At 42.3% G+C, this 25,886-nt stretch overlaps 1 protein-coding gene across 1 annotated transcript in view; it reads left to right on the top strand.

The window, feature by feature from the left end:
- Positions 1-579: 579 nt before the first annotated feature.
- spata22 (spermatogenesis associated 22) overlaps positions 580-25,886 on the top strand; it is a 76,165-nt gene continuing 50,858 nt past the window's right edge. The window contains exons 1-6 of the mRNA XM_080210729.1: positions 580-825; positions 1,674-1,755; positions 10,062-10,193; positions 13,356-13,515; positions 18,412-18,510; positions 25,101-25,190. Coding sequence (XP_080066855.1) covers positions 1,713-1,755; positions 10,062-10,193; positions 13,356-13,515; positions 18,412-18,510; positions 25,101-25,190 — 524 coding nt within the window. The 5' untranslated portion in view covers positions 580-825; positions 1,674-1,712. The remainder of the gene's footprint in view (positions 826-1,673; positions 1,756-10,061; positions 10,194-13,355; positions 13,516-18,411; positions 18,511-25,100; positions 25,191-25,886) is intronic.

Genomic DNA, 25,886 nt, shown 5'->3' on the forward strand with positions numbered 1-25,886 from the left:
TTCCATCTATTGGGGTTTTCCACACCATCTGATGCCCCATGCCAGGATGACAGGCTGCCCCTGAGTCTCCTCTGAAAGCTGGCTTTTCAAAGTGCTGTATGTATTCAGAAGTCAGCAGGTGATCCTCCAGGGGCACTATTCCATGCTCCAGAAGTCTGTGGTGGAGCACATTAGTGGTCTGCATTGTGATAATGAAAAGTCAATATTTCAGTTCAAGTTGAGGGTGAGCTACCCAAAAATATAGAGATAGAGCTGGTAGCCTTCTGTTTGTAACTGAAATATCTGCTATTCCACAAACTACTGCAATATCAGATAGAATTTAGTTCCCTCATGGATGTTTGCATGTTTGCCTGAAGTACAGAAACTCCAAGTAGAATGTGGACTATAAATGGAAAAAACATGACAAACACTTTATTTTGTAACCTCTGACATTGAAGGGTTATTAATTATCTCAGCTGGTTTCAAAGATGACCATGTGATCTGGACCTTGGATTTCACATAGCACGTGTCATGATCAGTGAGCAGAAGATATGTACTGACAGTGTGATTCAGTGTCTTAAGTTAATATGACCCCAGGAATAATGGGCAGAATAGTGTGACAAATAGCCCTGAAACTTTAACTGGTTACAAAATGTTTTGGATATTGTACACCTCTCCACTGCTATTTTTAACTTTGTTTTTATTTGTTCAGGGAATGTGGGCATCATTGGCGGAGCCAGCATTTACTGCCCATCCCTAATTGCCCTTAACCTGAGTGTATTTCAGGGGGCATTTAAGAGTCAACCACATTGCTGTGTGACTGGAGTCAGATGTAGGCCAGACCAGGTAAGGAAGGCAGATTTCCTTCCCTAAGGAAATTAGTGAACCAATTGTTTCACGGTTATCATTAGACTATTAATTCAAGATTTTCAAATTTCACCAATTGAATCCAGGTCTCCAGAGTATTGCCCTGGGTCTCTGGATTACTAGTTCATTGATAATACCACTATGCCACAGCCTCCCCGGGTAAGATTTTCCCAAGGGCAATATTTAGCTTGAAACTATTTGCTTTAAGTTAAGAAAATGCATCATTATTATTGATTAATATTTGTGTAGGTACCATATAAAAAGGTAATTTTGATATGTTTGAATCTTTTAGTTTCTGGATACAAATAATTCCTGCAAAACTTTATGTTAAAGTAAAGTTTATTTATTAGTCACAAGTAAGGCTTAAATTAACACTGCAATGAAGTTACTGTGAAATTCCCCTAGTCAGCACGCTCCAGCCCCTGATTGGATCAGTGCACCTAACCATCATATTTTTCAGATTGTGAGAGGAAATCAGAGCATCTGGGGTGACCTGCGTAAACATGGGGAGAACATGCAAACTCCACACAGACAGTGACCCAAGTTGAGAATCAAACCCAGATCCCTAGTGCTGTGAGGCAGCAGTGCTAACCACTGTGCCACTATGCTGCCCTGTACTCAAAACCTTGATTGTGTTTCATGACCGTTATTGAAGGAGGTCAAACTTGTAACAGTATGGTTACAAGTTAGTAATAACCTGAGTTAACTGTTAAAATTAATGTACATAAACATTTTTATTTATATTTTATTATAACTTCAAGTAAAAAAATTAATATACACAACTTTAATGTTACTATTTTCTCCTGTGTTGATTTTACATTATATAGGTTGCAAATATACTATTGAAGTGATACAGGAATTTAACCATGAAAAGGAATATTACAGAAAATTCAACACGGACTACAGCAGGTACCTTTGCCTAGAGGGGGTGCTTTTTTTTGGACAGTTATCGTATTTGATGCATTCTATTAAATTGTATGTTTTTAAATTTATTTACTAATTTCTCCAACATTAAGTTCTAATTTCCTGCCTCCATTTTTGCATCTTCCCCTTAGAATTGGCAGGGAAGTTATCGACTGTAAAGAATTTGCCAGTGATGTTCTTTGTCTAGCTATGGGAAAGTTTGTGAAGTTGTGTGCTGGTTTGTCCAGCACCCCTGTAAAGAAATAATCATCATTGACTTTTGTTCTTCTTAATTGTATGGTCAAAATTGGGAAGCAGATATGTAGCAACCCCAGTGGGAAAGCTACACTAGCACTCTTTGATACAGAACATTGGAGACTTCACTGTTACTATTAACTGTGTTTTACCACCTAAATGATATGTTTATACACACGGTTTAAGACCATTCTAATTTCACCATTAAAGCCAGGTTTACATACTCCTTAACTAAAATTACAAACAACACAACAATCAACAAATCTATGATCAATTTACTTAATTATTTCTGATTCAACTATTATTTGAAGCAATAGTTTACAAACTTTTTGATGCGGAATCCCTTGCAAATATTAACACATTCCAGAGACCTCTGTAAACATTAATATATTCCCGAGGAGCTTTATCCTAATTAATTAAAGGCAAGGATGGCATTGTGGCACAGTGGTTAGCACCAAGTTCATTTCTAGAAGGATAGAATTGGTAAGCAGGGAAGTTATATGAACAGTTCTGGTTTCCATATTATAAAACAGATGTAGAAATTGTAAATCAGTTTACTACAACAGAGACCTTATTGGGAACACACACGCATATACGAATATACGAATTAGAAGTAGGAGTAGGCCACTCAGCCCCTCGAACATGCTCCACCAATAAATTACATTTTGGCTAATCTGATTGTAACCTTAACCCCACCTTCCTGCCTACTCCTGATAACCATGCACCCATTTGTTATCAAGAACCTAGCTAACTCTGCCTTAAGAATATTCAAAGACTTTGCTTCCGCTACCTTTTGAGGAAGAAAGTTCCAAAGACTCACAACCCACTGAGAGAAAAAAAATTCTCCTCATCACTGTCTTAAGAGACAGTGAGCAACCCCTTATTTTTAAATAATGATCCCTAGTTCTAGTTTCTCCCACAAGATGAAACATTCTCTCCACATCCACCCTGTCAAGAGCCCTCAGGATCTTAAAGGTTTCAATCGAATTGCCTCTTTTTTAAACCCCAGTGGTACAAGCCTAACTTGTCCAACCTTTCCTCATTAAACAACCTGCCCATTCTTGGTATTAGTCCTGTAAACCTCTCTGAACTGCATCTGATGCATTTACATCTTGGACACCAGTGCTGTACACAGTACTCCAGACGTGGTCTCACCAATGCCCTGTACAACTGAAGCATAATCACCCTACTTTTGTAATCTGTTGGCTTTCCGAACACCACCGCCTGCAAATTCCCCTCCAAACTACTTATCGTCCTGACTTGGAAATATATTGCCATTCCTTTGCAGTTGCTGGACCAAAATCCTTGGGAGAATTTCCCTCTCTAACGGCATTGTGGGTCAATCCACAGCACATGGACTGCAGCGATTCAAAAAGGGGGCTCACCACCAGCTTCTTGAGGGCAATTAGGAATGGGCAATAAATGCTAACAAGCCAGAGACATCCATATTCCATGAATGAATTTTTTTTTAAATTTGCTGCACTAGCCTTTTATACTAGCCTTTTGTGATTGATGGACTAAGACACCAAGTCCCTGTGAATCTCAGACCTCTGAAATTTCTCACCATTTAGATAATGAAATGGAGAATTTCACATTTGTCCATCTTATATTCCGTTTGCTAGATCTTTACCTACTCACTTAAACTATCTATATTCCTTTGTAGCCTCCATATGTCCTTTTCACAATTTGCTTTCCTACCTATCTCTGAGTCTTCAGCAAATTTAGCAGCCACATCTTTGGTTCCTTCATCTAAGTCATTCATATAAGTTGTAAGAAGTTGAGGCCTCAGCACTGATCCCTGTGACACACCACTCGTTACTTCCTGCCAACTAGAAAAAGACCCATTTATGCCAACTCTTTGTTTCCATGCCAATATGTAATCCCCTACACCATGATCTTTTATTTTTTGCAGTAATCTTTGGTGTGGCAACTTATCAAATGCCTTCTGTAAATTTAAGTATAATGTATCCACTGGTTCCCCTTTGTCTGCAACATATGTGACTCTTTCAAAGAATTCCGATAAATTGGTCAAGCATGATGTCCCTTTCCCAAACCATGTTGACTGTGCCTGATTGCTTGAGTTTTGCTATATCATCTTTAATAATAGCATTTGACATTTTCCATATTACAGATGTTAGGCTAACTGGCCTGTAGTTTGTTGCTTTCTGTCTCCCTCTCTTTTTGAATAAAGGAGTTACATTTGCTATTTTTCAATCTAAAGGAGCCTTCTCTGAATCTAAGGAGTTTTGCAAAATTAAAACTAATACATCAAGTATCTCACCAACTACTTCTTTCAGGACCTTAAGGTGAAGTCCACTGAAGGGAAAGATTGAACTGGCTCCAAAAGAGAAGGCTAAGAAATGACCTGATAGGGACCTTCAAGGTTATAGAAGAGGGTAGACATAGAAAAGAAGTTACCACTTTTCGGTAAGGTCGGAAGCAAGGGTCATGACTCCACGCCGGAAACCTCAGATGAGCCTGTATTCAAGATCACCATTACAGAATCAGAGCAGCCTTCTGAAAATCAACCCACAGAAAGCGACTGGCACGGATGAGGTACCCAGACGAGCACTCAGATCCTGCGGTGGGAATAGTCACAGACATCTTCAAGCTTTCTTTATGCCAATCTGAAGTCCCTATCTGCTTCAAGAAGACGACCGTCAACCCGGCACCAAAGAAAAGCTAGGCAGCATGCCTTAATGACTATCGTCTAGTGGCTCTGAAATCAATCATTATGAAGTGCTTCGAAAAGTTAGTTATGGCAAGAATCAATTCCTCAGTTCTGGCATCCCAGATTGCCTGGATCTACTACAGTTTGCCTACCGCCACAACAGGTCCACAGCAGACACCATCTTCCAGGCCCTACACTCAATCCTAGAACACCTAGATAACAAAGACACCTATGTCAGACTTCAATTTATTGATTACAGCTCAGCCTACAACACCATTATTCTAAAAAATCATCTTCAAACTCCATGGCCTGGGGCTCGGCTCTTTGCTCTGCAACTGGATCCTAGACTTCCTAACAAATAGACCGTGATCAGTAAAGACAGGTAACAACACCCCCTTCATGATCATCCTCAACACCGGTGCCCCGGAGTTGAGGGGGTTGAGCTATGAGGAGAGGCTGAATAAACTAGGCTTGTACTCATTAGAGTTTAGAAGAATGAGGGGAGATCTCATTGAGACGTATAAGATGATGAATGGGATGGATAGGATAGAGGTGGAGAGACTCTTCCCGCTCAGAAAGGACAGTAGGACTAGGGGGCACAGCCTCAAGATAAAGGGGGGGCGGTTTAGAACGGAGTTGAGGAGGAACTTCTTCACTCAAAGGGCGGTGAATCTCTGGAATTCTCTGCCCGTTGAAGTGGTGGAGGCTGCCTCGCTAAATATTTTTACGACGCGGGTTGATAGGTTTTTGATAAGCGAGGGGATTAAGGGTTATGGGGAGAGGGCGGGAATGTGGAACTGAGCCACGACAGATCAGCCATGATCTTATTGACTGGCGGGGCAGGCTTGAAGGGCTAGATGGCCTACTCCTGCTCCTATTTCTTATGTTCTTATGTTCTTATGCCCCACAAGACTGTGTCCTCAGCCCCCTACTATACTCCTCATACACCTGTCACTGTGTGGCCAAATTCCCCTCCAATTCGATTTTCAATTTTGCTGATGAACCACCATAGTGGGTCGGATCTCAAACAATGATGGGACAGAGTACAGGAAGGAGATAGAGAATCTAGTGAACTGGTGCGACGACAATAATTTTCCCTCAATGTCATCAAAATGAAGGAGACAGTCATCGACTTCAGGAAGTGTAGTGAAGGACATGCCCCTGTCTACATTAATGGGGATGAAGTAAAAATGGTCAAGAGCTTCAAGTTTTTAGGTGTCCAGATCACCAACAACCTTTCTTGGTCCCTTCATGCTGATGCTATAGTTAAGAAAGCCGACCAACTCCTGTACTTTCTCAGGAGGCTAAGGAAATTTGGCATGTCCATGGTGACCGTCACCAACTTTTACAGATGCACCATAGAAAGTATTCTTTCTGGTTGTATCATCACTTGGTATGGCTGCTGCTCTGTCCAAGACCACAACAAACCACAAAGGGTCATGTGAACATAAGAACATAAGAAATAGGAGCAGGAGTAGGCCATCTAGCCCTTCGAGCCTGCCCCGCCATTCAATAAGATCATGGCTGATCTGTCGCGGCTCAGTTCCACCTTCCCGCCCTCTCCCCATGACCCTTAATCCCCTCTCTTATCAAAAACCCATCAACCCGCGTCTTAAAAATATTTAGCGAGGCAGCCTCCACCACTTCAACGGGCAGAGAATTCCAGAGATTCACCACCCTTTGAGTGAAGGAGTTCCTCCTCAACTCCGTTCTAAACCGCCCCCCCTTTATCTTGAGGCTGTGCCCCCTAGTCCTACTATCTTTTTTGAGCGGGGAGAGTCTCTCCACCTCTATCCTATCCATCCCATTCATCATCTTATACGTCTCAATGAGATCTCCCCTCATTCTTCTAAACTAACGAGTACAAGCCTAGTTTATTCAGCCTCTCCTCATAGCTCAACCCCCTCAACTCCGGTATCAGCCTAGTAAACCTCCTCTGCACTCCCTCCAAGGCCAAAATATCTTTGCGCAGGTGCGGTGCCCAAAACTGCACACACTACTCCAGCTGCAGCCTCACCAATGCCCTATACAGCTGCAGCAAGACCTCCCTACTTTTATATTCAATCCCCCTCGCTATGAAGGCCAGCATCCCATTCGCCTTCCTGACCACCTGCTGCACCTGCAAGCTGGGTTTTTGCGACTCATGCACAAGGACCCCGAGGTCTCTCTGCACTGTCGCCTGCTGCAGTTTTTCGCCCCGTAAGTAATAGTCCTTCCTACCATTCTTCCTACCAAAGTGTACCACCTCACACTTGCCAACATTAAATTCCATTTGCCATTTCCTGGCCCATTCACCCAGCCTATCTAGATCCTTCTGCAGACTCTCCACACCCTCCGCACAATTTGCCGTTCCTCCAATCTTGGTGTCATCAGCAAATTTCGACACCCTACACTCGGTTCCCTCCTCCAGATCATCTATATAAAAGGTAAAAAGCTGAGGCCCCAGCACCGACCCCTGGGGCACTCCACTAGTCACCATCCGCCAATCCGAATAGCACCCGTTGACCCCCACTCTCTGCCTCCTATTTGACAACCAATCCTCTATCCACGCTAACACCCTACCCCCAACTCCATGTCCCTCGACCTTCTGCAATAACCTCTTGTGAGGTACTTTGTCAAACGCCTTCTGAAAATCTAGAAAGACCACATCCACCGGCTCTCCTCTATCCACCGCCCTAGACACATCCTCATAGAACTCCAGTAAATTTGTCAGACACGACTTCCCTTTAATGAAACCGTGCTGCGTCTCCTGTATCAAGCAATTCCCTTCAAGATGCCTTGCAATTTCCTTCTTAATGACAGATTCTAACATTTTACCTACCACAGACGTTAAACTAACCGGCCTATAACTCCCCGCCTTTTGCCTGGCACCCTTCTTAAACAACGGCGTAACATTAGCCGTTTTCCAATCATCTGGCACTTCCCCGGAATCCAGCGACGTCTGGAAAATAACCACCAAGGCATCCACTATCACCTCCGCCATTTCTTTCAGAATCCTCGGATGCATTCCATCCGGTCCTGGGGACTTGTCCACAATCAGCCCCTCCAGTCTGTCGAGCACCGCCTCTCTAGTAACAGTAATGTCATTAAGACCCTCCAGTCCTACCACCTTTCCTTCGCTAACACCCGGCAAATTATTCACGTCCTCCTCCGTGAAGACAGAAACAAAAAGTTATTCAATACCTTAGCCATATCCCCATCCCCTACCACTAGGTCCCCTTTCTCATCCTCTAAAGGACCAACGTTCACCCTAGCCAGCCTCTTCCTTTTTATATATTTATAAAAACTCTTGCTATCCTTTTTTATATTAAGCGCTAGCCCAGCTTCATAGTTTCTCCTACCCTTCTTTATCAACTTCTTTGTCAATCTTTGTTGACATTTAAACCTCTCCCAATCCTCTTCTCGCCCACTACTCTTAGCTACTCTAAATTCCTCCGCTTTTAATTTAACACTTTCCTTCACCTCCTTCGTTATCCACGGCTTATTACCTCTCCTCCTACGGTCCTTTTTGACCATCGGAATAAATTTCTGCTGAGCACCAAGAAAGATCTCCTTAAAGATCCTCCACTGCTCCTCAGCAGACCCTCCCTCCAACGCGCTCCCCCAGTCCACATTCGCCAATTCTTCTCTCATCCTACCGTACTCCCCTCTATTCAAACAAAGTACGCGTGTCCGGGAACCCACTTTCTCCTCCTCCATCTGCACCAGAAACTCCACCATACAATGATCACTCTCCCCAAGAGGATCCTTCACCGCAAGGTCCCTAATTCTACCCGCCTCATTACATAGCACCAGATCCAACATAGCTCGCTCCCTCGTCGGCTCCAACACACACTGTTCGAGGAAACTATCCCGGCAGCATTCCAAGAACTCCTCCTCGAGCCCTCCGCGTCCAACATGGGTTGACCAATCAATATGCAGATTGAAATCCCCCATAACTACGGCCGTCCCATTCCTGCACGCCGCACTTATTTGCGCGTTAACAGCCCGCCCCACCTCCAGATCATTATTCGGGGGCCTATAGACGACACCCACCAGCGTCTTCCTCCCTTTGCTGTTCCTAATCTCCACCCACAACGATTCCACCCTCTGCTCCTTGGCTCCAATATCATCCCTTGCTACCACCGTGATGCTATCCTTAATCAGCAGAGCTACGCCCCCCCCTTTTCCTTCCTGCCTATCCTTCCTAAACACTTGATAGCCCTGTACATTCAGCTCCCAGTCCCTGTCACCCTGCAGCCACGTCTCTGTAATGGCCACCAGATCGTATTCATTTGTGTCGATCTGCGCCACCAGCTCATCCACTTTATTCCGAATGCTTCGTGCATTCAGATAAAGCGCTTTCATCCTAGTCCATCATCCAAACCAGCCTCCCATCCGTTGACACTGTCTACATATCCCGCTGCCTCAGAAAAGCAGCCAGCATAATCAAGGACCCCATGCATCCTGGGTACACTCTCTTCCACCTTCTCCTGACGGGAAAAAGATAATAAAGTCTGAGGACGCTTACCAACCAATTCAAGAACAGCTTCTTACCTGCTGCCATCAGATTTTTGAATGGACCTGCCTTGCATTAAATTGACCTTTGTCTACACCCTAGCTATGACTTTAACTAGACACTCTGCACTCTCTCCTTTCCTTCTCTATGTACGTTATGCTTTGTCTGTATAGAACACAAGAAACAATACTTTTCACTGTATACCAATACATGTGACAATAATAAATCAAATCAAACCAAATTAAATAACCTAGTCACCAATCCAACATGGGATTCAGGAGAAACCTCTTTACCTGGAGTCTGGTTAGAATGTGGAACTTACTACCAGCAGGAATAGTTGAGATGACAGGTAAGGATTTAGTTAAAGATTTATTTAAATAAATCTTTAAAGATTAGTCATAAAGGAATCGTGTTCGTTTTTGAGGTCATATAAAGTGTCGGAGGAGGCTTGTTTGGAGCATTCACACTGACGTGGACCTTTTGGGCTAAATGACCTGTGCTATAAAATGGCCTACGTGCTATAACTATAACATTATAGAAGGTTTTTTATTACTGGAATGTTCTATATGTTCACTTATTTGAAACCTGGAGTTGCCCTTTAACCACTTAAAGTACTTGGAAATGCTAACAGATAAAAATCTTTTTAATCCCAGAATTTCTGGAGTCTTTTCAAAATACTTTTTGTTGGCTATTAAATAACTCTTTGGGCTTGTTAATAAGTTTCTTTTGATTGATTTTTGTTCCATTCATTTTGTTCAGTAAGAACATTTTTTAAAGCTGTTTTGGCCATGTTTGAAAGGTGTCTGCCTCTAATTGAGCAGGTTGATTTTTTTTCTGGTAAATGTGATTATGGAGATACCATTATCTGCTTCAAATGGTATTTTTCAGGATGCCTTCCTGTACTGCTGTTTAATCAAAAGAAAAGAACCCGAATGCCATTGACTTCAAACCCTATGGAACATGAACCAGGCTCAAATAATCTTTTCCCTACACCAGAGAGTTTTGATTCACTGCCAGCAGGTAATCAAGATAATTCGCCTCCGCTCTTTCACCATTTTGGTACTATATTTTTTCCTCTTTTTATGCCCTATCTTCATTATGCTGTTTTCACCATTCCCCTTTTTTATTTTCTTGCATTAATGGAAACTTCTTCAACTAGGACAGTAACTGAACAATATCATACTGGCTTACAGGTCTCCATCACAGCTTCTGTAAGTTCAACTCAAGGAGAAATGTAAAATTGCTTTGAATGTCACTGCAGCATCTTTCCCTCCTATTCAGTGGGAAAATGTAAAGGTTCCTGTTATGGCTAAGTGTGAAAATTCACCAGATTAATAATCAGGGACATATTTCAACATGCTATGACATAGTTTCATGGTTTGTAAATCTCTAGTGTGCTGACAAACATTTCAGTGTTGACCATCATACAAAATATCACTGCAATATCATTTCAATTGAAAGTATTGTAGATATGGGAGGCTTTCAAAAGTCTGTTAACCAGGGTTCAGAGTAGGCACATTCCTTTTAGAGTGAAGGACAAGGCTGATAGAAGTAGGGAACCCTGGATGAATTGGGATATTGAAGTCAAAAAGAAGAAGGAGGCATATGACATGCATAGGCAGCTGGGATCAAGTGGATCCCTTTAAGAGTGTGGAGGATGTCAAAAGAAATCAGGAGGGCAAACAGGGGACATGAGATTGCTTTGGCAGATATGGCAAAAAATAATCCAAAGAACTTTTACTAATACATAAAGGACAAAAGAGTAGGAAGAGACTAGGGCCTCTTAAGGATCAATAAGATCATCTATGTGCTGATCAACAAGAGATAGGTGAGATCCTAATTTCTCATCAATATTTACTATTGAAAAGGTCAAGGATGTTAGGGAACTTGGGGAAATAAATAGTGATGTCTTGAGGAATGTACATATTACAGAGAAGGAGGTGCTGGAAATCTTAAAACGCATCAAGGTACATAAAGCCCCAGGACCTGATGAAATGTATCCCAAGACGTTGTGGGAGGCTAGGAAGGAAATTGCGGGTCCCCTGGCAGAGATATTTGAGTCATCGACAGCCGCAGGTAAGGTGCCTGAAGATTGGAGGGTAGCAACTGTTGTGTCTTTATGAAGGGCTGCAGGGAAAAGCCTGGGAACTACAGGCCGGCAAGCCTAACATCTGTAGTGGGTAAGCTGTTAGAAGATATTCTGAGAAACAGAATGTACAGGCGTTTAGAGAGGAAAGGACTGATTAGGGACAGTCAGTGTGGTTTTGTGAGTGGAAAGTCATGTCTCATGAATTTGATTGAGTTTTTTTGAAGGGTAACAAAAAGGTAGATGAGGGCAGTACAGCTGACATTCGCATGGACTTTAGAAAGGCCTTTGACAAAGTATGCATGGTAAGTTGTTGCATAAGTTAAATCTCCTGAGATCCACTGGATACAAAATTAACTTGATGACAGGGTTTTTCTTTTCAAACTGGAAGTCTGTGACCAGTAGTGTGTGTCAGGGATTGGTTTTGGGTCCACTGTTGATGACTGAAAGTCATCGACTTCAGGAAGCATAGTGGAGGGCATGCCCCTGTCTACATCATTGAAGATGAAATTGAAATGGTCGCGAGCTTTCAAGTTTCTAGATCACCAGCAACCTGGTTCCTCCACGCAAACACTATAGTTAAGAAAGCCCACCGACACCTCTTTCTCAGGAGACTAAGGAAATTTGACATATCTGCCACAACTCTCACCAATGTCTACGGATGCACCATAGAAACATTCTTTCTGGTTGTATCACAGCTTGGTATGGCTCCTATTCTGTCCAAGACTGCAAGAAACTACAAAGGGTTGTGAATGAAGCCCAGTCCATCACTCAACATTGACACTGCCTACATTTCCTGCTGCCTCAGAAAAGCAGACAGCACAATCTAGAATCCCATGCACCCTGGATATACTCTCTCCCACCTTCCTCCATTGGGAAAAAGATACAAAAGTCTGAGGTCACGTACCAACTGGCTGAAAAACAGCTTCTTCCCTGCTGCCATCAGAACTTTGAATGGACCTAACTCGCATTGTTGATCTTTCTCTACAAACTTAAGCTATGACTATAACACTATATTCCCCACTCACTCCTTTCCTTCTCTATGTATGCTATGCTTTGTCTGTATAGTGCACAAGAAACAATATTTTTCACTGTATACAATACATGTGACAATATATCAAATCAAATCAAACTGCTATTTGTTATTTTTATTAATGATTTGGATGAGAATTTAGGAGGTTAGTCAGTTTGCAGACCAAGATTAGTGACATAGTGGACAGTGAAGAAAATTATATAGGACTGCAATGGGATGTTGATAAATTGGGCCAGGGATCTGTTAAATGGCAGATGGAGTTTAATTTAGGTAAATGTGAGGTGATGCATTTTTGTAGATCGAATTGGACCGGGACCTACACAGTTAATGGTAGACCGCTGTGGAGAGTTGTAGAACAAAGAGTTCTAGAGGTACATGTTCATAGTTCCTTGAAAGTGGAGTCATGGGTGGACAGAATGGTGAAGAAGGCATTCACATGCTTGGTTTCATTGGTCAGACATTGAATTCAGGAGTTTGGACATCTTGGTGAAATTGTACAACACATTAGTAAGGTCATAACTGGAATACTGTGTAGTGTCCTGGTCACCCAATTATAGAAAGGATATTATTCAACTAGAAAGATTTACTAGGATGCTATCAGGACTTCATGGTTTGAGTCATAAGGAGAGGCTGGATTGACTGGGACTTTTTTCTCTGGATTGTAGGAGGTTTAGGGGGATCTTATAATGAGGGGCATAGATCAGCTAGATAGTCAACATCTTTTCCCAAAGGTAGAGGGAGTCTGAAACTAGAAGGCATAGGTTTAAGGTGAGAGGGGAGAGATACAAAAGGGTCCAGAGGGGCAATTTTTCTCTTAGAGTGTGTATGTGTCTGGAACGAACTGCCAGAGTTAGTATTAGAGGCAGATACAATTTTATCTTTTAAAAAAACGTTTAGAGAGTCACAAGGATAAGATGGGTACAGAGGGATATGGGCCAAATGCGGGCAATTGGGACTAAAAAAACTGGGCAGCATGGACAAGTTGGGCCGAAGGGCCTTTTTCCATGCTGTAAACCTCTATGACTCTTATTCTAAATATTCTTTGTCATTTTTACATTTTAAGGCAAGAAAGAATTAACACAAAGCAGAACACAAGGCAATCAGACGGCAGTGCAGAACAATTACAGGGCCCAGTTTCAATATCCCAATATAAGGAGTAATATGGATAACACACGTAGTGCGATGGCACCAATGTCAAATTTCACAAAATCTATGAATACTGGGTAGGTCATGCAATACTGAACAATGTGTTAATTTTGAGGTTATCTTTGTGTTTTAACCCTTTTGGATCTAAAATCTATTCAACCAAAATTTTGGAAGTATCCTGAGAAACATTTATAAGGTGTTATAAATATTTTCCAAATCTTTTGGTTTATTTCTGCTTTCATTTAAAACAAGATGCTAGGAATTTTTAAAGTTAACAAGTTTAACAGTTGAAGTTGAGATGAAAATAAAATAGCAGACAAGTAACAAGATTAACAGGTGACTAGATATGATATGCCCTGTAATAAGATGAGCAAACATCTAGAGAAATTGAATTGTGAATTGCCATTTCAGAAACATTGTTTACCAGAGATCAGTGGGGCTATACAATTGATAAGTTCTAAAGGCAAGGAAATTGAGAGTCATAGACAGCTGAATCCACAGGATGGCATATCAAAGAGGCTGAACAATATAACTGCTAGCATCCTTATGGGGAAGAAGACTAGTTTCCATTCAACAGTCAGATATGCCATCTCCATCTAATCTTCAGAGAATCTAGTTCCAACTACTAGCTGGATTTGACTAATAGGATATTGTTTGGGAAAAGGGATGTTTCAGTGGGTTCAGGGAATGTGGGTATATTTGGGAACAAGAGGTAATTTCAGATAAAACTGTAAAAATTAGTTATTAATACTAGCCCTCCTTGGAGTTTTTTTTTACTTTAATAAATACTCTATTAATTGTTTTTACAATGACTGGACTAGTTACACACTGAATTCAACATTGTTCCTCACAATATTCCAAATAAATGTGCACCACTAAGAACCAATGTTTCAAGTTACCTCTTGGAGCTTTGAGACACTCGTAAGTAACAGCAGTGGGGTTCTTAAGTGCATGTGAGACACCTTTTCTCAGACAGCATCAATTTAGTAGTTCTGTAAGTCAAATCTAATTAATAGTTACCACACATTACAGCCTAGATGACCAAATCTGGGAAAGCATCTTTTTCTAGTTCGGCAAAGGCACCAAACTGTGTCTTTTAGAGGAGAATACCTGCACAGTAGATTGCATATGTTCTTATGCAATCTACTGTGGCTGTACATGTTAAATGGAACAGGCCTCTATGTCTTTCTGATCGTAGATGAAACTGGCCAGCCTGACTGTTGGATGGAAAACTAGTCTGCTTCCCCATGAGGATGCTAGCAGTTGTATTCTTTGACATTCCACACTGTGGATTCAGCTGTCTATGTCTCTCAATATCCTTGCCTTTACAAGTTATCATTTGTATAACCCCACTGATTTCTGGTAAACAATGTTTCTGATATGGCAATTCACACCTCAGTTTCTCTGGACACTGCTAATCTCGTTACTGGGCAAATAGCATCTCATCATTCCTCTAGACATCTCCTAATCTTGTTACTTGTCTGTTATTCTGTTTTAATCTCAAATTCAACTGCTAACATTAATTTCCCAAATGCCTAACAACGAAATGTTAGAATAATTTGATTGTTTATATCATCTGGGAACACAGGTAGGCCAGCTTGGATTTACTCAGTCTGTTAACATTGTATTAGGTCCATCATAACCTTTTTGCTATATAGAAACATAATTTTCTCAGTTGTAGTGACAGATGATATTGAATATTGAATATTTAAATGTTCTTTCCAAATTACATACTGGCAAATGAGTGAGAATGTGATGGAGTGATTCACAGGGAGTATAATGGGATGATTCTCCTTATTTTCTTTTCCTCTGTAGTCTGTACCTGCTATTTTCTCTTTGTGGCATAGCTGTAATTGGGAACTTAGCAGGTTTGAACCATACACATCTTGATTTCCAAAGCACCAAAACTGTGTTAACCAAAGTCACAAATGACATTTCTGTGACAATAACGTAAGACATGATTCCACCTCAGCTATACCTGCTATCTTCTTGATCTCCTGCTCTTCTTTTCGGTGCCAAATTGGCTCCAACCCTCCTCTTTTACTATTTATTTGCCTGTAGAAGATTCTTGGATTCCCATTTTTGTTAGTTGTCATTCTCTTTTCATACTTCCTTTTTGTTTCTTCACTTCCCCTTAAACTTCCTATTTTAAGCCTGGTTCTTACATATTATCAATCTGGCATCTATCATACACACCCCTTTTTTGCTTATTCTTACTTTCTTTCACATTCATCATCCAAAGACTTTCCCTTTCTACCTTTCCCTTTGTTAGGAATGTAACCTCAAACTGTACCCAAACCATCTTTAAAGACAGTCCTTTGTTACATTACTGATTTGCTTATCAGTCTTTCATTCCAATTTATCTGGGAGAGGTCTTGTAATAGCGTACAATTGAAGCAGTGGCATGATGGGAACAATGGTCAAGTAATTGGTATAAAGGAGAGCTGACCAAGCTATTCCAAATTGCCAGACCCCTGTAAAACTGACTCTGAATAACCTAAGACATGACGAACATCAGAGAAGGTCAAGACCTGATAAAGCTGACTCCACATAACTTAGGGCCAGAGGAGTGAGGCAAGAGACGGTCAGAGTCACAGAACCTTCTATTACATCAGAAAACAAGATATGGTCAGAGATCACGGAACCTTTCTGTTCCTTCAAAGGACAAGATAATGATATTCTTGATGAGACAGAGGAGTCTCGGAGGTCACCAGATGCTAATACAATTGATGATGTATTACTGCTTGTATTACTAATTGAACATGTACACTGATAAGAAAAAGGTAGAACTATGGAACTGATTCTTGTAGCTGGTGCGGTCTTGGGATAGAATCAGCAGTTCGTAGGGACTGCGTTCTGTCTCCAAGACTCTGCCATATACTGCATGCAGTTTTGTGATAATAAAAGCTAATTGTTTTTGCAACTTTGTTTAAGTTTTACTATCACAGCTCAGAAAACAAGAAATTCTCCACTATAACAGTCTGTTTTCAACCTGCTGATATTAGCCCTTTCTTCAATTACATATTTTTTAATTGCTAATTAATTCTTAATAGCTTGATCAGGCATTCAGTATACTAAGCCAGTTGAATGAGGCATGCTCTTGGAATGCACAGGCATCCTCGCACATTCAGCTGAATCAGTTCTAAGGTATCTTTGTTTTGTTATTTTATCTGTCTTGTGTGTTGTCAGTTTTGTTCAGTGTTTCTCTCTTTAGCTCTCCTTTTTTAGGGGCTTTAGAATACAGGAGAAATCCAACAAATTAAACTTTGCACCCATCCTTGAGCTGTTCAAAAATTTGCAAAATATTGCATGCCTTTGAGTCCGTTGGCCTGGCTACACCTGAACATATAAGACAAAGTAACAGTCAGGGTTATATAAATATGCTGTGGACAAAAGCACACAAATGCAAAAGCTAGCCAAGTGGGATGCATTGTGAAACCAGTAAACTTATTTGTCCAATCAGATTGTCGGAATAGAGAGAAAGATTGCATTGGGAATTTAAACTAGAAGTAGAAAGTTCTGGATAGGATATCCATTATCATCATTCATGAGAAATAATGATGCAGAGTTTTGTTTAATTAAAGAAAAACGTTTTTAAACTGTTTATTTTTCTGACATTGTTATGTTTTTCTCCTGCACTTTCCAGCAGCTTCTTTGCCCATTTCACCATTTTTTTGGTTTGTTTTTTCTTTGCTATTCTCTTATGCCATTTTTTATAATGGGCATGGCAACTTTTTGCCTTCCAATTTGGCTTTGGTGGTCAGGTTCATTGAATTATTGCTACACCAACAACAATCCCACTCAGACCTACCCCTAACCCCATGTACTTACCCTGCTAAAAACAGGGTACAAAGAGAAGAATACCTCACAACAGAATGTGCGTGATTGTGATGTGAAGCAAATGCAGATCAAACTTTACTTGCTGATATCGTTCTGGATATTGTGGAAGATGTATATGCTAGTGTAATCTGCATATTTGTTGTTCGCTGCGTGCTTTCTTAGAAATGCCAGCATATTTTGAATGTTGTGTAGTAGCAAGCAAGTTATACAAATCATAATTGTTCAGCGCTTTCAATATTATTTGCTGGCAACTACACATCTAAATAATTTAAAAGGCAGCTAAGATGGATCACTGTGGGTTAAGGTGGGCAGCACAGTGGCACAGTGGTTAGCACTGCTGCCCCACAGCGCCAGGGACCCAGGTTCAATTCTGGCCTTCGGTGACTGTGAGGAGTTTGCATATTCTCCTCGTGTTTGGATGGGTGTCCTCCAGGTGTCCTGGTTTCCTCCCACAGCCCCAAAGATGGGCGGGTTAGGTTGATTGGCCATACTAAAATCACCCCTTAGTGTCAGGGGGATTAGCAGGGTAAATACATGGGGTTAGGGGTAGGGCTGGGTGTGATTGTTGTTGGTGTAGGCTCAATGGCCTCCTTCTGCACCATAAGGATTCTATTGTTTACAATGCAGGCAGAAATGTAGGTTTTTCTAATTAGAATCCATAACAATATATGCACATAATAAGTTTACCTTGAATGTTATCTTTAATGGCTAGAATTTTCTGGCCGTTCACGCCAGCGGAATTTTCTGGTCCTGCCAGCAGCACACCCCTGCCCACGGGTTTCCCAGTGGTGTGAGATGCCTTCAAAGGGAAATTCCATTGATAGTGACAGGACCAGAGAATCCCGCTACCAGTGAATGGCACTTTGCTTTCCACTGCCAAGAAACAAATGGCTGGGAGGTTGGAGAATCTTGCCCAATGTCTTTATAGTCTGTTGGTATTAGCAAACATTTGATGAAGAAATTTGAGTTGTCAGTTTATTTTTACAAATTTGTGTGATAGCTTAATTTACTGTATGCCTAATATTTGAAACGTTAATAATTAACTGAGGAAAAAAGGTGAATGACTTTGTGAGCCTATTCTCTCTTCTACTTTTTCCCATACTTGAATGTTAATTATTCATGTTACTTTTTAGCCAACTTCAACAACAAGTACGCCAGCATCAACAAATTCAAGAAAGTAGGAAGTTTTCTCATGGATCTAACATGGGGCAAAGCAGTAAAAACAGCTGGAAGTAAGTGAGTTAAATGTTTATGATAAAATTTGAGTGTTAAACACTGATAAGAATTTACATTTTCAGGTGTAATCAACAAACTTAGTATTGAATATGTACATCTTCCTTACAGCTTCATTATAGACCAATCTGTCATTTGGTTAGAAAATGGGCCCAGAAATGGAAATGGATTTGACTGTTTTCTGTTAATCTTTGGATTTTGTTTTTCAAACAAGAAGGAGGAGCAAGAGGGGAAGAAAAGCTCTCAACAAGAGTCTGGCATATTCAGGAAGTAGTTCTCCTACTTGCACCTCAATGACGAAGAATGTTTCATATGTCTGCTTCAGTAAGCATGTCCTCTGAAATTTGTCACCTGCTGCAATGTCAAAACAGAAAGAGGACAGCATCACCATTGTTTGTGAAGGCGACTCGTATGCGGTGCTACAGTGTTGGCTGCAGCATGACTGGTGGAAGGCTACAGGCCTTCAGTGGGGGAGACAGTCAGAAGGCCTTGGAGGTCAACTTCAAGCAGATGTGGTTATAGAAGGCCAAGCTTCAGACTGCGCCGTTACGGGATGGGTGGCAGCCGTCTGGGCTGGCAGGCTGATAGGCACAGTAAGAAGTCTCACAAACCAGGTTAAAGCCCAAGAGGTTTATTTGGTAGTAAACGCCACTAGCTTTCAGAGCGCTGCTCCTTCGTCAGGTGAGCAGGAAGTTCTATATATGCCCTGTTTGTGATCAGAATTCTCCACTCACCTGATGAAGGAGCAGCGCTTTGAAAGCTAGTGGCGTTTACTACCAAATAAACATGTTGGTCTTTAACCTGGTGTTGTGAGACTTCTTACTGTGTTTACCACAGTCCAACGCCGGCATCTCCACATCAGGCCTGTAGCCTTCCACCAGTCATGCTGCAGCCAACACTGTAGCACTGCATAGGAGTTGCCTTCACAAACAATGGCGATGTTGTCTTCTTTCTGTTTTAACATTGCAGCAGGTGACAAATTTCAAAGAGGACATGCTTACTGAAGCAGACATATGAAACATCCTTCCTCATTGAGGTGCAAGTAGGAGAACTACTTCCTGAATATGCCCGACTCTTGTTGAGAGCTTTTCTTCCCCTCTTGCTCCTCCTTCTTGATAGGCAACAGCTAAGGCCCTGATGACATGGTTCAGCAATTAGAGGATGAATGCTGACAGAGGTGACTTGACTGAAACGTAATGAACTTGAGATGTCTCCACAGGGTTGATAGGGAGAGAATGTTTCCTCATGTAGGAGTATCTAGGAGTCATATTTTAAAAATAAGGGTCACATATTTAAGACAAGTGATGAGCAGGAATCTTTTCACTCACTCTGAGGGTAATGAGTGTTTGGAACTTCCTTCCTCAAAAGGCAGTGGAAGGAGGGAATGTTTTCAAGGCAGAGTTAGATAGATTTTTGACGAACGGTGGCGGGGGTGGGGGTGAAATATTATTGGGCATAGGTGGGAGGTTACAGACAGATTGGCTTTGATCTTATTCTTGCAGGTTCAATGGGCTGAGTGGCCTATTCCTGCTCCTAGTTTTTATGTTCATATCCTGAGAGAGGGCAGCGGGTTTGTGTTCCACACAATCACTACCAATCCCTTGGGATGGTACCTCAGTAACCATAGTAATCTAAGACACCTTGCAAAGTCCTTTTGAATACATGATGGCAGTAGTATGAGCTCGCATGGGAATAGCAAGCTGATTTTGGCAGAGCAGAAGTGTGAGCACCCTTTGAAGCACATAGTCATTGAGTGACTTCCACTGGTGCTGCAATGGAAACTGAAATGTTGGCCATCAGATGCTGCATCCACAAGTATGGTAAAGGAGTTAGACACTGCTTTAAATCTGAAAAAGCCAGGCTCTAAATTTTGCACAGAGCTGTGTGAAAAGTTAGTACTGGACTCCTCTATGCTCCTTAACATTGTATATCAGCTTTCTGGCAGATCCGCCAATGCATCAAGTTTTTCATTGTTTAGCTGCATCAGCCTTCTACTGTAGCCTGCTCTGTTGGAGTGCTCATCTGAAGACTCCTCAGCAGAACATGTGTGCAACTTCGTGCACTGGGGAGCTGGAAGATATGCTACTCTTGCTGTTTGCCCGGGCTGCAGACGACTCATGTCTTACTACATGTTCATACTATCTGTAAGCGGTCCACTAAATCAACTACCATGTCAGTGTCTGAGCTGGTGGCTGCAAGTGTGAGATCAAGTGATGATGATTCTTCATCCTGACTGTCCTCTTACTCTTCCACCGTTATTTCTCCCACCATTATCTGGTCTGGATACAGGGATAAATGAAAAGAAAAGGGAACTAGTCTAAGGTTGTGGTGAAGTCGGGGGGGGAAGGGAGGAAGTAAAAAGTGCATGCATGCTCTATTTGCAGCTTCTGAATCAGAAGCAATTTATAAGTGGAATGTGAGAGAAAGATTAGGTAATACCATTATCTTCCATGGTTTCAACCGTGCCTCTGGACACAGCCTCAGCAATTACACTCTAACAATGGGGAGCATAATCTCCCCAATGGGAGGAGGGTGTGGCTGCATATCTGTGTCTTGCTGGTTAGTACCTCCTGCTTCCAATTGTATGCACTTTGTCTTGCAAGAAAGAAGGAAGTGTACCAGTGAGTATAGTGCAACCAACCCAGTATTGGCAATCCAATACTTTTCATAACCTATTGAATGTGCAGCTTAAATCAGATAAACTTTTCAGGAGCTCTGTGAATGCTTTGAATGTTGCAAGTTTTGACACATGGTGGAACCTCTGGGTTGACACCAATATCAACAACAAAGATCTGATGAGTGGTCTGACAGTAGAGCATCCAGGATTCAATTGCCCTCAAGAACAGTACATTCAGCAGGATTTGCACAAAGACATGGGGGACAGAATTCTCTCAAAAGAATTCTAACTGTTGAATTTACAGGAAAACTGGAGTAATTCATGCTTTTTTTCCAGTGGGAGTTCACACTAGAATCTCCCACACTTTGTTTAATGCAGAGGCCGCCAGTGTGAATATCATTAAATTTGCACAATGGCCCCGAACTGTCAGCCTTCCGTTTGCTGGCCAGCTCAGTCGCTGGTCAGCCTAGGAACTCCACAGTGCTGCCCCCCCAAATCCCACCCTGGTCCAATTGCGGTTTCCACAACCCATTCCTGGGCCAGCTTCGACCCCCACCCATCCCAGACTGCCCTGATCTTCAGCACCCCTCACCCGCAGTGCCAATCCCCCCAACCGCCCCTCCCTCTTGCCCCCTGCAGTGCAGATACCCCCGCAGGTTGCCCGCCCTGATCGCTGGCCTCCCTCCTGCTGCCATCCATTCCAATGGCAGTGGCAGTGGGATCTTTCACTGCCACCAATTGCCCCCTATATGTCCTGCCCCATAACACTACCCCATGCCCAGTGGAGAGTGCCAAGGTGCCCCCAGGCATGGGCACTGTGGCCGTTGGGCAGTGCTGAGGGCACAGACTGGCACTGCTGGGTGCCCATGCCCTGGGGCATCACCTCACTGCCATCCAACCCTCAGGGGGGCCCTGATTGCTCCCCTTTCACTCCAGCAGAATCAGGTCACCAGCTCCCCAAAAATGGGGAGCTAATCTAAACCCCACTGGAGTGAAACACTTTGGTGAGGTGGGAGAGGCTAGTGGGCCCAGATAATTCAGTCCTGGGCCTACTAATAGCTTTTAAATGATATTAGTGGTGCGCGAACGCTTGCGGGAACCCTGTGCATCACCCCCACGCGATTTTCCCAGCCTGCTGCGTTTTTTTTAGCACAGTGGGATGGGAGAATCTCGCCCCACATCTCCAAAAATTGAATTTCAAACCCAGCATGTGACTGAGATTACTCATTCAGACAGTTCACTACATTGTGAATGATTTGGTGCAGGAATCAAGGCAATACACCCAACAACACTGCTATGATTTGGCTATCCTACTTGGACTTAAATTTTTATAGCTGCAAAATATCATTGGTAAGAAGAATTCGTTCGACTAACGTCGCTTTCATAGCTGGCAGAGTGCAAACTGTGTTATGTGGGCAGTCACTGACTTTGACCATTCATGTGAGGTCATTGATCTTTTTGGTCCTTGGGGCTTGACTCTTTACATTGGCTGTACCAGTCAGTTGATACCACGGTCTTCTATGGGTTTATCTGGACAGCCTCCTGGCCATTTGCAGATAGAATTCATCTCTCTTTCTCTGTACCTGCTTGACCAAGATTTCTCAATGCAGTGTTGGAAAATCTTGGAGCTGTTCTCCCCTATGTTGCACTTTTTGGTCAAAATTAGTCGTAGAAATATTCCCAATAACCTTGATTTAAGTAGTGCATGCTCATTAACTGGTACTAACCTCTTATGATTTCAGGCTGCCCGATTAAAACATGAAGTTATCTTAATGGGAAGCAACAGGAGTAGACTAATTTAGCTTTGCAATTCCTGCTATTGAATTTTACCCCGGATCTTTTGATAGGTGGAATGACACTCAACGATTACTTTTTGGATGGCTTTATTTCACTTGATTTAATAACAGAGCTAAACCTAGCTCTTGTTCCTTTTGGAGTGTGTTATAAAATGGGCCATGACAAAGGGCCTATATTTTCCTATTGGCTTTGGGACCAATTGAGGGTTTCAAGCCCACACATGCTGACAGTGCACCTGTCAGTGCACTCTTATCAGAGGTGGCCTCATAATTAGCCCCCTGTGCAATAGTTGTCCTATTAAGGGCAGCAAGTGGGCTGTTGATGCTGCCAGCCTAATCAGAGGGCTGGCAGCTTTGGAGCCTCAGCAGCACAGTAGTTGACTGTGAGAGTGCCTCAACATGGAGGCATGCTCAAAGGCATGGAGGCAAATTTTCATGTGGCTAAAGCTGTTGGGTCTCACTGGACAGAGAGGTTACCCCCTCCTCCCCTCCCCCAAATGAATCTTTTGGCTTTCTTGCTTACGGCCATGTCACCGGGGCTCAGCAAGGCCACCTTCACTTTCAGTGAATTGTGGCTTCTGCATGAGGCAGGGGGGTTGCCTTGCAGGTGATAAAATGCCAGTGTGGCAGTCAAATCACCCCCATCTGGTGCCTTAATGAAGTTAATTGACTGCCTGCTATGACAAAATAGGTAGCTGATCCTAATCCTAGCCTGCTCCTGTGAAAAATCCCTGGTGGCAGGAATGTGTTGGGGAAATGTCCTCATGTGGCTCTCTATTTTTCTGGCCTTCCTATCTCCATGCCTACTGCGTTGGGAAAATTCAACCTAAAAGCTCATGCTGCTCTATTATATGATGCTCACTGGTTGCCACTTTTACTTGTTTTGTTCTTGCAATTACGTGTATCTCCATGGGATTGGAAACTGTTAGAATGGCGCTACTTGACATGAATGCTAATTGAGCAGCCTACATGACGTAAACAGTAGAAGGGTGTTAAATTGCTTGTGCAACAGATGGTGGACATTCTTTCTGTCAGTATCATGTGGCAGCAATATAGGGTGGAATTTTATGGCCCGGTCACGGGTGGGGGTAGAGGTGGAGCGGGGCTGGAAAATGCACTGAGCCGTTCAAAAGTTCACTGACTTTGGCAGCAGAGGGCGTAAAATTCCACACACACAGTTTTCCTGAAAAATTTTATTTCCTGTTCTACTGTTTGTTCTTGGATTTAGATTACATTGCAATAATGGCATCTGAGAAAGCACATAGCATGAAATGCGTTACACAATAGTAACCAACTTGGTGGGTTAAAATGGTATATAATGCAAAAGAAATTTTGCATTAGTTTCTGAAATGTGAGATGCAGTGATGCCTTGGAAAAATATGAGTATGATATTCTAAATAACATGCAAACATAAGTACTTCTGCAAGTTTTCAGTTCCTTGGTCGTAAGGTAGATTATGACAGATAGCAAACATTCCCTTCTGAATGTTTCAGTTGAACCGACCTCTACCATATTCTCTGGCAGAACCTTCCAGACCTTAACCACACACTGCTTGAAAAAGTTTCTCCTCATATCACTATTGATTCTTCTACTGTGCCCTCTCATTTTTGATTCTTTCACAGTGGGAGTGCTTTCTCGACATCTATTCTATCCATATCATTCATTGATACCTCTATCAAATCCCTTTTTTTCTGAAAGGAAAATAGTCTTAACTTCTGCAATCTATCTGGCTAAACATGAGATTTATAAAATGGTGACTGCAGGACTATTTCAGCTGATATAGAAGTATATCATAGCTTAAAGCACGGTGGCACAGCGGTTCGCACTGCTGCCTGACAAGGACCCGAGTTCAATTCCAGCCTTGGGTGACTGTGTGGAATTTGCACATCCTCCCTGTGTCTGCATGGGTTTCCTCCGAGTGCTCTGGTTTTATTCCACAGTCCAAAGGTGTGCACGTTAGATTGATTGGTCATGTTAAAGTTCCCCTTAATGCCCCAAGATGTGTAGATTAGAGGGATCGTAGGACAAGTACCTAAGGTTAAGGGGACAGGGGCTGGGTGGGATAGTCTGTTGGCGAGTCAGTGCAGACTTAGTGGGCCGAATGGCCTCCTTCTGCACTGTAGGGATTCTATGATTCTATGATACAGAGATAATGTACAAAATGCTTATTTTACAGTCGACAAGTACCTACAGCACAACAAAGTCAGGGACACAGACCGTTTTCTGGATCCAGTACCATGGGACAAAGTGAAAAAGCAGGTTGGAAGTAAGTGGATTGAATAATATTCAACTATTTTAGTCACTTTTCTGTGATTCCATTCACATTTAGTTACCTTGTAATGTCAATGAAGGCTTATAGATTACAGATCCTTTTCACTCAATGAAAGTAATGTTCTGAGGGTCTACCAACTGGCAGTGTCCATAATGATAACTAAAAGTCTCTGTTTTTTCCAAGATTTGTAGGATCCTACTCTGCATCTCTTCTGAGAAGTAATTGAACTCAATAGACTAAAAATGGGCTTACTTTGTTTTGTGGATAAGAGGGTTGCGATTCACCCTCAAGGGCCATGCTTAGAAGGGAATGGGAACAGTTGGTCAAAGAGTTTAGCTCCCAAATTTGTCTCAGCGGATTTGTAAACAGTGCCATGAGAAGCCGAATGAGCTCAGGGCCAGAGAATGCATGTTTAAGTGACATCTCTGGCCTACCACATCAACTTCTCATGTTGTTCAATGCACCACATCTGCCTGCACTGCCTGGCATCAGGATTCATGCATATTATCCAGATATTCCACCTCTCCTTTGCACATCTACCAGTGCTTTCTGGCTCACACACTCCACTCACTGCCTCCACATACCTTCAGCTATTCAGCTGTGGCTAGCACCAGTCGACACCCAAATAAGTACAATCACTGGCAGTCCGCCCTCTTGCAGGATGAGGTGACATATTAAAAGGAGGCAGAA

This window comes from Carcharhinus amblyrhynchos, chromosome 23 (genome assembly GCF_965287045.1).
Source record: "Carcharhinus amblyrhynchos chromosome 23, sCarAmb.v2.hapA, whole genome shotgun sequence".
NCBI lineage: Eukaryota > Metazoa > Chordata > Chondrichthyes > Carcharhiniformes > Carcharhinidae > Carcharhinus > Carcharhinus amblyrhynchos.